Here is a 13,505-nt window from a genome sequence, read left to right on the forward strand (position 1 = left end):
TATGCATGTATGCATGTGATGGTATTTATGTATGTTTGAAATGCATGTGATGTACGTGATTAACCTAATAGTAAGAACCAGATTTTGGGTCCAAAATTCATGCCTAGAAGTTAAGGAAGGAATATATATAAGGGATGATCACAGCTTAATTACGTGGCAAACATGCAAGCATCCTCAAATATGAGGGAGTTACCTGATAATACGTGTCCGGTGATATGACGTGTGAATATTACGAGTATATTTGTTTACGAATTTAATCTTAAAACTTATAACGTGGATTGTCGACTTCAACCAAAATTAAGTAACTTCATTTAGATTTTAATTGACCTAAATAATATAATTTTTACTTGGTGCACCATAATTTTAAAAACAATATATATTTAAATTTAGGTCAAAATAAGTTTAAAATCTAATATATTTTATATATTTGAATAATTATAATTTGAAATTAAATTAATAAAAAATTAAATAAAATTTTGAGAGAGAATCTATAGATGATATTTACTCGTAAAATTTAAACTTTACGTTAAGATCTCATATAGCGGAGATCTTTAAACATCGATAATTTAAAGATATATTTATTTATGTGTATGAGAGAAAGAAAAAAGCAAAAATATTACTCCATTACCATAGGTAGTAGTGGGGTTATTAAAAACTTGAGGTTAAATTGATTATGTATGAGCATGAAAGAAGAAAATCATTGACACTCACATCATAATATTAATTTGTTTCCTAGGAGGGTACACTTGTATTTGAAACATTTAGCTGTGGTGGTGGGGAAATCACCCACATGCTTCTGCTTCCTATGATTCAATTCATTGGCTGTCTACAGCAATGAATTAATCGGGATGACAATAGAACGAGACGAGATTATATACATAAATATCGTTCAACGATGTTTCATATAACTCCACCATATTTAGGGTTTCTTTTGTTTAATATTATCGAATTATATATATTTATATATTAATGTATATATTCAACATATATACTAAAAGATATATAGTATATTATAAAATAAATAAAATAGTAAATTTAAATGTAAAGATCGATTGAATTTTAATTCGATTGGCATCGGCATTATTGCTAGTGTAGGAGGATGAGGGTTCGAGTGCACTAAAGCGTATTATCCTCCTATTTAAGGGTTGGGAAGAGGTTATGGGTAGTTCTAAGCATTATATCAAAAAGAACAAATATGATAATAATAACCTATAATGAGATTAATGTTACACTTTACTTCTTGATTGAAACCGATTTAGAAGCAATTCAGATTTTATCATCTTACATAAGCTAAGACTATTTGTGTATTTTCTCGTGAGATATTTTATATTCATTAAACTTTTAAGGGTTCATAAAGTTTTGTGCTACTTGTCAATTAAGTCCACTTTGGTATCAATACTTTTTGTCTATCCATTTTGATACTTAAACTATGATAATCAAGTTCATTTTGATCTCGAACTTAAACTCCATTTTATTTTTAATTTCCGAGTGATAACATAATACAATTTTAAAGTGTCACATCATCACAATTTTACATTTTTAATTTCAAGGATCCAAATGGACAGGAAAATATAGGTACAAAGACCTCTCCAATCTTTCTAAATTTGAAATAGAGCAAATTAGTCCCTTTCATAAAAATCAAATCAATTTAATCCTTGTTACTATACATAATTTTGATTGGTACGATAACAAATTTAGCTCTTGGTGTTTACATATTTTGTCAATTTGGTATTGATTTTAAAATATTCAACAAATTTAACCCCAACATTTACATATTTACACAAAATATTGCCGCTAAATTTATTAAACTGAAACCAAATTAATTGAATGCATACACTTTGAAGGTTAAATTTACTATTATAACAATCAAATTATATACAATTGATGAAAACATTAACATTATAATTAGTTAATTTCAGTTATTTGCATTCAAAAATGTCAAGAATTAAATTAATCCGGTCAAAAAGATACAAATACCAAAATAGATCTAATTATGAAGTTTTACATTAACCCTAAACTCTTTACTGTCTAAATAACTAGCGTATCCCACATTTTTATATATCCATCTACCGAGTGGTTGGTCTCAGCTCACAAGAATGGTGTGGTGTGGGGGGTGGGTGGGTGGGTAAGGGAACAGCCTAATCGCCCATGCTAAAATGACCCTTAGCTGTGGGCAAGGACTCTGCCTTGGGTCCCCCACCTACCCTCACCTTTTTTGTTTTGTTGGCTCACAATTTTGCATTGTTTTCATTCAATATTTGTGACATTCGAATGTGGTTCATGGGACCCAAACACCCATACTGACACTTTTTTCGCTCACCCAGGTTACTATTTCATATAAGCTTAGCTAGCTAGCTAGCTAGGTATGGTCTCCCCCAACTAGAGGTGCTCATGGGCCGGGCGGCCCGGCCTGGCCTGACAGCCCGCCTGAAATATGGGAGGGCTTGAGTAAAAATATAGGCCCGAAATATGGGCTTGGACAAAAAATAAGGCCCGATTTAAAAACGGGCTGGGCCTCGGGCAACTTTTTTGGCCCCGGGCTCGGCCCGGCCCGGCCCGAATATAATAAATATATTTGTTTTTTTAATTTTAAAATACTTTTTAATTTTTATTTAATTTTAAAATTTTTTTAAAATACTTTTTAAAATTTTTTAAATTTTAAAATATTTTTAAAATACTTTTTTTAAATTTTTTAAAATTTTTAAAATAATTTTTTTGTATTTATTTAAAAAACGGGCCGGGCCGGGCCGGGCCAGGCTTATGAATTTTTTCCGGGCCGGGCTTGGGCAAAATTTTAGGCCCATATTTCGGGCCGGGCTGGGCCCGGGCCAAAATTTTTTATGGGCCCGGCCCATGAGCACCTCTACCCCCAACACCATCAAATGTATTGGTGCTATTCAATGCAATGAATGGTATAGTTCTATTTATAGATCTGCATGGCACCACATCACATACTAATTATTTATTCACTAAGTAAAAATTTATTTATTTTTATTTATTTCATTTCATGTGAGTGTAGCATCACGATTCTTAATCTTTATTTTTTTGATACAATACCTAGAACTACCCATAACCCCTCCCCAACCTTTCAATAAGAGGATAATGCACTTCAATGCACTCGAATCTACGTCATCTTGCACTGACAACAATGCCAATACCAACTGAGAATAGATGTATATACCAAGTCTAATTGCCTTAAAATTTATTCTATTTGTTTTGAATAAATCTATCCATGAGTTGTGTGGACTGTTCAGACCGGGCTAGACAAAACTTGAACAAAGAATATTACACCTTGAACCAACATAATCCAAGGTAAATTCTAACTTCATAATTAAAATTTTATTTAAGATAAATTGTCTCGTTAGTTACTTTAAATATGAGTCGTTCTTATTTCAGTCACCTAAATTTTTTTTTGTTGATTTAATCACCCAAAATAAAAATTGATCAAATTGATTACTCCACTATTAAATGATAATGGAAAATTAATTGTGCATTTCCACATTAGCCACTCTTAGACCTATTTATGAATCGGGCTACCCGCCAAGGCCCGCTCAAAGTTCGGTAGGGTTTGGGCCAAAATATTAAACCTAAAATATGGGCATAGACAAAAAATTTAGACCCATTTCAAATATGAGTTAGGCTCGGCCTGGTCATTTTTAAATTTGTAATATTTTATGCTATGTTATTTTTATGTGTTATGTAATTTATAACACATAAAATAAATCTATACTAAATATATAATACTACTCTAATGTAAACATTAGAAAAATGTTAAGATGACTATATAAAAAATTTTAATAAATAAAAAATATATTAAATTAAAATAATATAAATATTTTTTTAAAATTAAAAAATAATATGATCATATCTGAAACGAGCTTGGGTTAGCCTTTTACAAATATGGACAAATTCAGGTAAAAATTTAAGCCCGTATTTCCGGCCGAGTCGAGCTTTAACAAACATAAAGTTTGTTAATATCATATTTAGACCGACCCGACTCAATTCATGAACAAGTCTAGTCACTCTAAAACTAGGGTAAACTATTGTCAATCACTCTAAATAAGAGTCATTTCCATTTTGGTCACCATAATTTTTTTTCATATAAATGCACTATTAGTCTTTCGTTACTATTTAACATTGGAGTGATCAATGCATCATTAGTCCTCCGTTACTATTTAACAGTGGAGTGATCAATTTGTTCAATTTCTTTTTTGGATGACAAGATTAACAAAAAATAAATTTTAAGTGGCGAAAATAACAACAAACCTGATTAGTTTACCCTTTTAATTTGAAACAAAAAGAACTTTTAAGCAGGCTTCTGGCAGCATCATTTTACATGCAATCGACCATTTTCATATTTATTCAGCAATCAGCAATGCATTTTTGCAGCATTTAAGCATAAGGATAAATTTGGTAATAGATTTTTCACCCATTGTTGTTTATGAACTACAAAGGCAATCAGAAAGAATTGACTTACACTTTTAGTACTTTCAAGGATCTCTCTGTCTTGGAAGCTAAGGAAATTCAACTTGGTTCTTCAACAGTTCACTGATTTTTTCCTGTTATCTGCATACACTCTTATAATGGTGAATTGTGTGCAGTAAACTTGCCCCGTTCCCTCTCAACATTAGTCACACATCATCATTGCATCGATTCAACACAGAAGCTAGATTCAACTGGACACCTTCAACACCAAAAAAGAAAAGGTTTCTATAAATTAAAAAAGAAATTTGAATTTATTGTCACAATTTAAATTGAAGGAATGGTGTTTTTCCTTTAGAGCAGACGAACGAGCGACCTGAAAATGCGAATTTGAGAGACGAATCCTGGAAGAGAGACCAAGCGGGGAAGAAGCGGCTTTGGCTTTAGCTCGAGGGCGAGCCAAGCTGCAGCTTTCCGAACAGAGTTTGATCGGAAAACTGATCTTGCGATGGCGGTGACGCCAAAAGACGCCAAAATTCACAAAAATTCTCAGGGTTTTGGACCTTTAATTTTGGATTCATAAAGTTCTAAAACCCTGTTTCGGAGCTTGAGAAGTTGAGAAACGGATCGGGTGGCGTTGAATCCAATGAGCATGAATGAGTAAATGGGCCACAGGCCCAAAAATCAACTCCAATAATGTGTTAAATTCTTTGGACATCCTCGATTAATAACTCATATTCAAAATTGATTCTTAAAGTTTAAAATGTTCTAATTGAATCAACAAAATTTCAATATCATATCAATTAAGTCCTATTAAACGCATTAATTAATATATAAACGAGTATATACTTCTATACGAACAGCTCAGATCTCATATATGTAAATAATAATTCCCTAAATTTTACCGTCTACTATTTTCTTAAATGTCAAATCCAAGTTACAATAAAAACAAATATATTTATTTATTTATTTTGAATATAACAAATTCAAAGTGTTTACATCAAACTACTTGAAATAAATAAAAAAAATCATTTACTTTATCTGAACATAAGTCTTGTAAAATCTCCCTAGGAACCTCCTAATAAATAGAACACCTTCGTTACTATCAAAAGTCAACTTTGGCAATCCCATTAGCAGCTTGATTATCCTTGGTGAGAACATACCTAAAAAATCATAATTTTCTATATTTTAATATTTGTTTGATTCTTCATTCTTCAATGGGTTTAACCACCTCCATGTTATCCACATGAATCAACACTATCTAAAGTCTTCATTCCTCCATGTTATCCATATGAATAAACACTATCTAACATCTTCATTCGTTTAAAATAATCATCCCATACAGAATGCCCCAAAACTCAACTTCAAAAACTAACACTCCATTGCGTAATGATTTTATCCCATTCATCAATGTATACATTTAATGCCAAAAGTATTAATTAGAGTGACAACATTTAATGGCAAAATCAATAAACAGAAGTGTAAATTTTTATTCAGTTTCCAGTTTATTTCAAAAGCAAATGAATGAGCATCTTGTATGAAATTTTGGTGTGATTAAAGTTGGTTAATTTTTAATACATTTAGAATTTGATTACCTCTCTACTAAATTCTTTGATTACTTTCAAACTCATTAGATCCTCATTGTCAAACCAACAATTTTAATAAAATTTTAACAAGAATTGAATTTTAAAATTTTAAAACAAATATACAAAAAAATTCAAAACTTATAATAACCAAATTTTTAACCCCATATTTGAATACTAAACTAATGGAGTCGGTCAAAACATCAAAATGCGCAGCAAAAGAAATGTAAAAGGGAATATTGCCGTAAAGAAAGCTTGCCTGGTTTAACTAACATTTTCATATCTAGTCGTTCTGACTTAAAAAACTTTATCATGAAAAAAATAATAATAAAGTTCGAAAATTTGTTTAAAAACGGTGTCACATTACAGTCACCAACCATGGAAGTAGCGGCCGAGTTCTTGCTTTTTAACTTAACTATCCTCTCTGTAGTCTGGGTTTTCTTTCAAAATAACATGCCCCTCCAGGATGGGTGAAAGGGGAATATACCTGTAAAAACGAGATATTTGTTAGCGAAAATCAGGGTTAAATCAGACAATTCACTCGGGAGAGGTTTTAACTTACTTTTCGGTAGCCAGTTCTGCTCTATCACCGGCAGCAAGAAGAACCGGAGTGGAATGAGTTTGGAAGCCAGTGATAGTCTTGGGTCGACCAGCCTGCCCAACAACATCAACAGCTTGACCTACACGGACTGGGACCGATAGAGGTTTGAGGTTTTCGTCGACGGTCATCAACATCCTTGGCTGTAGACAATAGAAAACAATATTATACGAGAACAACAGCATTGAAAAACACATGCACTGGGAGAATAACTAGTACGACTGTAACTGATTACTGACCTGCATTGCCAGAACAATGAAGTAGAGGACATAATGGTATTTTCCCAGTACCATAGCTTTCATATCGAGGCATGCGTGCAACATTGTAACCAAACCAGCAAGTGCAGTCCTGGAGTCAACAAAAGAAGGAAAATTTCATCCAGTTTAACCAAGATAAAGCAGAGTATACGATTATGTGTTTTTGGAAGAGCCACTTACGGTGATAGCAAAAAGCGGTCAGAATGATATGGATTAAGAGTCAATAGACCCTTCCCCAAATGAACTAAACCTTGAGCAATTCGCACCTGGACAAGCAACCGAGCCTTAGTTTGTCTCAAAAAGCACACAGTATCATGGATCGAATTATAAAGAGTACAGAAAACATACACAAAAGAGAAGGCTAGCATCCTTGTAGTAATAACTTGAAAGATTGCGAAGCATGCCAGCAATGCGAGCATTATTGGTTCCAGCACCTATTAAACCCAAGGAGATAACTGCAGCCTGCAGCATCCATACAAACACTTTGAGTGCAAGCTGATGGGAGAGACGGAGCGGAAAAAAAACACTAATTCTAATCATCTTACCATTGCAACTTCTGAATCCGAATCATGACTAAGCCTGCTTAATGTGTCCATAACATTAACCTGCATAATATCACATCGATCAAGCTCGTTTGCTGTGATGAAAAAGTGGTGACTCGAAAAAGGACAAACTAGGCTTTTCAGCAACATTTAATGAGATTAGTTTACCTTTGGGTTTGATATACAAAGAAGACCAAGAGCCAAAGGAACTGCACGACGGATATTCTGCTCACCATACTGCAAAAGATGCTCTAGTGAACGAATTGACATATCAAGACCCAATTCTTCAGCCATTGCTACCATGGCGATACCAAGCACAGCTGGACCTTGGTGGGTTTCGCCCTTCTCAAGATGCTGAGCACAATGACCAAGAAGGTTTTGGACCTGTATATAAAAAGGGTTTAGCTAATATTCATGCCAAATCAAATTTGCACAGCATATTGATGACTCACGAGATTACCTTCAGAACATTCCCAGTTCCAGCATAAGCACAAGAAAGTAGTGTCATATCACAATATTTTCTTATTTTTTCATTGAACGTCTTTGAGACCTCCGCAGTCGCCTCCACTCTTTCCTGTAGTTTGCAGCACAAGTTGGGATGAAATGTTGCAAAATTGTAATGAGCAGACTAATTTTCTCAAGCTGAAAATTAAAACCTATGCAACCTAGGACTAAAGCATACGTAATTCATACACTTATATATTAAGACGCGTAGCACACAAACACCAGCTCCTTTTCTTTTCTTTTTCTTTTTTTTCATTTTTTGAGAAATGGTTAATTTCCAACTTTGGTCCTAATACATTAAATTTTGAGTTTTAATCCTTATACTTTAATTTCTAACATAATTTGATCTCTATATTTTTATAATTTTATGAATTAGCTCAAATGGTTAATATCGTTAGCTCTTCAATTAAAATGTTATGTGGTTATATATAATTCGAAAGCAGATTTTTAAATCCATAAAATCGAGAGATAAATTCTTAAAAATAGAAGTAAGAGGATTAAATTCCAAAGTGTAGAGACTTAAAGTCATGGTTGTTTGAACCAATCAAACAGCTGGTGTACCAGTCCCGAGAGGGGCATCAAACCAGTTGACCCGCGAACCAATACGGGTCAGTAGAATTAGGCTAAAAAGCCAATTGAGCCGGTCTTTTATTTTTTAGAATATTTTTATTTTTATGTTTTTTAATGATTTATTTAATCGAACCATATGAACCATTGGTCTGACTAGTTCAACCACCATTTTGGTTCTAAAATCTTTGCTTAGAGTATTTATTCTTCAAATTTTTACTCTATAATTTGATACAAACAAATAATCAACCAAACGTGGAGCATGGGTGGACCATACTAGTTCACTAGATATACCCGAAAAAGTCATTTACCTGCTTCCCAAGGTATAAAAGACCAAGAGCAAGTGGCAGAAGACGAGTGAGGGGCTCCCCCAACTCTGACTCACTTCGGTCCATTAAAGCAAATATAATAGCCTGTGCAACCTCCTCATTGCAGGAACCCACGTATATCAAACCCAATGAAATTGCAGTAAATGCTATCACATCAAGGGGAGCCTTTGCATCATTAAGTATCAGAGTCAAGCTGCTACGGATCTGTAAATTAAATTGGTAAACATTCATTATAGCTGCCAATGCCATGCACTAGGAGGTTCATTAACAGGAGATAAAGCGCAAGATTTATACCTGCTCATTCTGGGCACCAGCATATGCAATTCCCAAACCCATAATTGCACCAATACGGACTGAAGAATCCTCTTTACCAATATAATCACTCAATAGAGCCAGTGCCTTATAAAAGGAAATAAGACAGTAATATAGTGAGCATTATACTCTGAATGAACCAAACGATGATGAGGAGAAAGGGAACTCACAGGGTCACAATCATTCTTAACACCGCAATTGACAATCCCAACTCCTAATAATGCTCCAGCAATCACATGGTTATCATTGCTATGGAAATACTTGTCAATCTGAGCAAGCCCAGAGTCGACATCCCACAATAGAATCATACCCTGTTATGGGGAAGCCAAATCATATACTTAAGCTAGATTCCAAATATGAACTTGATTACCAACCTATGCATACACATATTGGGGCAAAAAATAGTAGGGTACGCGTACCAGACTTGCTGCGGCACTGGTCTTCCCGTGTTCTTTGTTTTTGAAAAGCCAATTTCCAGATGAACCACCAATTGAAGAGTCTGCTGGTGCTGTCATTAACTTATCCTGCAAGGCACACATCAATTGATATTAAATCTTAAGCTACCATGATCTCATTATTTTTAAGCTTGTAAACTATACCTGGCCAAAACCAGCATTAACAAATGCATTGACGAACGTAGCAGCCAAATTCTGTCTAGCTGAATCAACACTTGCACCAGCACTAGCACGGCCATCAAGCAAGTGAGCCTAACAAATCCAAGCATGTAAGTTGTCAATCCATTAAGCAAATTATCCAACATGGTCAATGCAGTAAGATGCACACTTTAATAACTGAGATAATTTAAGCACTTCACACCCTATCAAAACCGGCAAAAGAAAAATAATCTTTTAAGAGGAGGGGGGCAGCCAACCACTAAAGGTACAGCACCAGGTCTTATATACTACCTTAAAATGTTTAGCAAGTTTTGAAGTCCAAACCTTATAGATATCTTCTGGAGATTTAGGCTCCATAACCTCGATATCACGAGCAAGGGTGAGATAACTTTCACTTAATTTAGTATTGTTGATGATATCCTGTAATGTCTCTCTTTCATCATCATCTGCAACCATCTCATCATCAAGCTCAAAGGTGATCCCCTGCAAATAGTCACACGTCCATAATCAGAAGAAAATATAAACTAATGACATACTTAGCAACAAACAGTTACAGATGCTTTCAGCACAACGAAGCAAAATAAAGCAAGCTGCGTACTTACATGTCGAGCAAGAATGTAGCAAAATTGCATCTTCTTTAGCTGATTATCACAAGTTGTAAACACCTGTCTCACATGCTGAAAGAGCACATACTAAATTGTTAATACAAAAATCAATTTAAAACTGAAATCCTGAAAAAGATTTGCAAAACAATGCTGCGTGGCAAGAAAGGAGAAAAACATAATAGGAAACAAACCTGCATGTTGTCAAGGGAAAGTGCAATTTGAAGTGCACTCGCGAATTCCTCAAACTTAAGATATATTGAGTATGCAATATCCAAAACTAACATGTCATCTGGTCCAGGAAGGTATCTGAAAAAATATTGCAGCATGAAATGTCATCACAGGAAGAGCAAGCTCGACGTTATTTGTCATGGGAACGAACGTTAAAAGATAAAATTGTATATTTTTTTTTAGACTTAACAAGTTCAACAAGTGATTGATTGAGAATACTATCAGAAGAACAATAAAAACACTGTATGTATATTGGAAAGTAGTCCAAAGCTTTTAAACTCCATACCTAGCAGCGCTGGTGAGGTATAGACAAGTTCTCTTGAAATTTGTCTTATCAACATGCTCAATTAAAAGGTCAAGATCCTCAACCTGCAGTTAGGTGTTTTGAGCTCAGTAACAAGAGAAGGGAACACAGATAAGAAACCTGAAAAGATTAAAAAAATGTTGTCTGGTACCTCCATCAAGAGATCAACAGCTTCAGGTTCAGCATTGTGCTGTGTCAAAAAGTACAGAGATGTTAGAAACATGAAGCCAAAGAAATTTCCGAAAAAAATTTGTTCTGAAAAAAAAAATCAATTGCCTGTTACATATGACAAGGAGAAAGCTATACCTTCATGTGAAATGAAACAATCTGTTGCACAAGCTCCATTAGATCTTCAATTGCAGCCTCTTCACTCTGCATTAGCAACAAAGTAAATAACATTATCATCCAGATTAATGTCTCACCATTAAAGATAACCCTACATTACATAACTCATAGAAACTACAAAATGTCTAAAGATTCCTTAGACTTCTAACCTGTCGCTTCCCATACTCTTGTGCAATTTCTCCAGCCAAGTTCCTGAGCACAAATAATGAAGTGAGAACAAAATTATTCCAGTTATATGTCATCACGAACATGAAAAGATGATGCATAAAATGAAAGATTTCACATAGGTGATCTTCTGGTTACAAATCCTAAGTCGGAGCACCAACACAAAGTGGAACTTGAAACCAATATACCAACAAATAAACACAAAAACATTATCATAATCTAAAACTACTCACAAGTTTGACCAGATATAGCTGATGAAGAACCCCTAATACAAGATTTTCACAAAAAGTAGAGTAATTTAGCATGTTATCAAGTCGGACAATGCTCACCTCACATACTCATGACCCCACGAACCAATATCACCTTCTGAACCCAACAATCTGTACTTCAAACTCTCCTGTAGGATTGTCAAACGAAAAAATGATAAACAAAGATAGAACTCAAAACAAGTGGGGAAAGAAAAATCGATACAAAAATGTGTAATTCCACAATTATAGTGTTTCCAAAAATAAAAAAACTTGAAAGCTACCCGCTCTCCCTCTGCAGACATGGTCAGTGCCAACACAGACAGGATATCGGCCAAGTATTTCTGCAAACAAGTGAAGGTAAATTGGTGATGCAGAGTATATGGGAAAAAAAGGAAATATCTAGGAAAGCAAACACTTTAAGAAAATTGAAATTCTAGATTTTCAAAAGTGTGGTTAATTGAGATATTTATATAAGGAACAATTCGCAGCACCCCTGAAATAAAAATTATAAACAAAGTCCCTATATAAAATATTAATGCCTTCATCTAAATCATCCTTCAGTGAATTGCTTAGCCCAATAAACATTACCCTAATAAAAGATGTAATGGAAGATAATCAAAGCAAAATTCCTAATACCTTTAAATCAGATTCTGGCATTGTCTCGTAAAAAGCTTTTAGGGTTCCATAATGAGGACGGAGAAACTTCAATGGCTTCGGAACAGAAGTCATAGAGCTTGTTGAAGTCCGGATTTCATGCCTACATAGCATATCAAATCAAATCATAATTTTTTTTTAAATAACCTTTAACTAACAGTGACAAAAAACCCCTAATTTGATTCAATCACCTCATGCTCTCAAGAGCTACTTTCTGTAACCCAGGATCGGAATCCTGAACTCTCTCTACATATAACTCCAACTGTTGTTTCAAAGCCAAATCCTCCTCAGACTGCATAAAAAAAAAAGCCAAGTGTTAAAAAATTCGTTACAGTTAACCGAAAAAGCTAAATCCCGAACAGCCACTCACCAGATCCTCATCATCTTTCTTCTTTTGGTCCTCTTTCTTCTTTGGATCCTTCGCCGGAGCATTCGCCTGAGAAGTTCCGGCGTCGTTTTTCTGATCCGACATCGTAATTAGGGTTGCTTTTCGAGTTATTGGGTTTTAGGGATTTCCTTTTGGAGGAGAGCAAGAACAAAAGAGAAGTGGAACTCTTTTAAGTACTAATATATTTTACAATGAATTTCTCTCCAAGCAATCAAGGCATCTTTTTTTTTTCTAAACCGGCCCCTTTCCGAAGATGAAAGAGCGGAATGTACTTGAACCGGGCCGAACCAGATTTAATAGTTTACATGGGTTTTATTATTTTAAAGCCCATTTAAAATATATGATTGAAACAAGCCGGGCTCGATAAATTGGAATTTTTTGAAAAGGTCCAATTATTGTTTTACTAAGGCCCCTTTGGATGGGCGTTTACCTCAATGCAGTGTGTTTAGTTTTTTTGTATCGCGTTACAGTATCATTACAGTATTTAATTTTACCGTCACTGCTATTTTTATACTAACTGCAAGTAAACACACCGTTCATCCAAATGGGCCCTAAGGCCCTAATTTTCTTTTTTGGTAAGTTACACCAGGTCATTAAACTACTATTAGCAAATTTTTATTTAAGTCACTAGGCTGTTAAAATCGTTGTTGTATGGCCTTTTTTTTCGCACTGTCTGCACTAATCGAAAGCTCTCCTTCCTCTTCTCTTCTATATAGTTCAGTTTTTTTTTCATGAAACAACTTTGAATGTCACGAATCTGTAAATCAAAATCTAAACAACTTTCTTTTTCGATCTCTAATACTAACCATCAAATCGGCCTGGATTTAAGGTATGTTCTTT

At 34.4% G+C, this 13,505-nt stretch overlaps 1 protein-coding gene across 1 annotated transcript; it reads right to left on the reverse strand.

The window, feature by feature from the left end:
- Positions 1-6,250: 6,250 nt before the first annotated feature.
- On the reverse strand, positions 6,251-12,827 carry LOC105774169 (26S proteasome non-ATPase regulatory subunit 2 homolog A). Its single transcript, XM_012596549.2, has 25 exons — positions 12,648-12,827; positions 12,469-12,569; positions 12,260-12,380; positions 11,905-11,964; positions 11,705-11,772; positions 11,360-11,402; positions 11,172-11,237; positions 11,017-11,055; positions 10,848-10,930; positions 10,525-10,639; positions 10,331-10,405; positions 10,053-10,211; positions 9,714-9,821; positions 9,534-9,638; positions 9,285-9,425; positions 9,097-9,201; positions 8,785-9,006; positions 7,863-7,976; positions 7,571-7,786; positions 7,406-7,465; positions 7,209-7,322; positions 7,041-7,126; positions 6,843-6,951; positions 6,568-6,746; positions 6,251-6,492 (listed from the first exon to the last, which is right to left on the reverse strand). The coding sequence occupies exons 1-25, from the start codon at positions 12,747-12,749 to the stop codon at positions 6,417-6,419; spliced, it is 2,667 nt and encodes an 888-aa protein (XP_012452003.1). The 5' UTR covers positions 12,750-12,827; the 3' UTR covers positions 6,251-6,416.
- Positions 12,828-13,505: the final 678 nt, after the last annotated feature.

Source organism: Gossypium raimondii, chromosome 1, assembly GCF_025698545.1.
Source record: "Gossypium raimondii isolate GPD5lz chromosome 1, ASM2569854v1, whole genome shotgun sequence".
Lineage (NCBI taxonomy): Eukaryota > Viridiplantae > Streptophyta > Magnoliopsida > Malvales > Malvaceae > Gossypium > Gossypium raimondii.

Coding starts and splice junctions, on each gene's coding strand:
- LOC105774169 (XM_012596549.2), bottom strand. CDS start 12,749: ATGTCGGATCAGAAAAACGACGCCGGAACTTCTCAGGCGAATGCTCCG. Junction 11,965..12,259: donor TGCCAGAATCTGATTTAAAG/GTATTAGGAATT, acceptor ACTTGTTTGCAG/AAATACTTGGCCGATATCCT. Junction 10,212..10,330: donor GCTACATTCTTGCTCGACAT/GTAAGTACGCAG, acceptor GACTATTTGCAG/GGGATCACCTTTGAGCTTGA.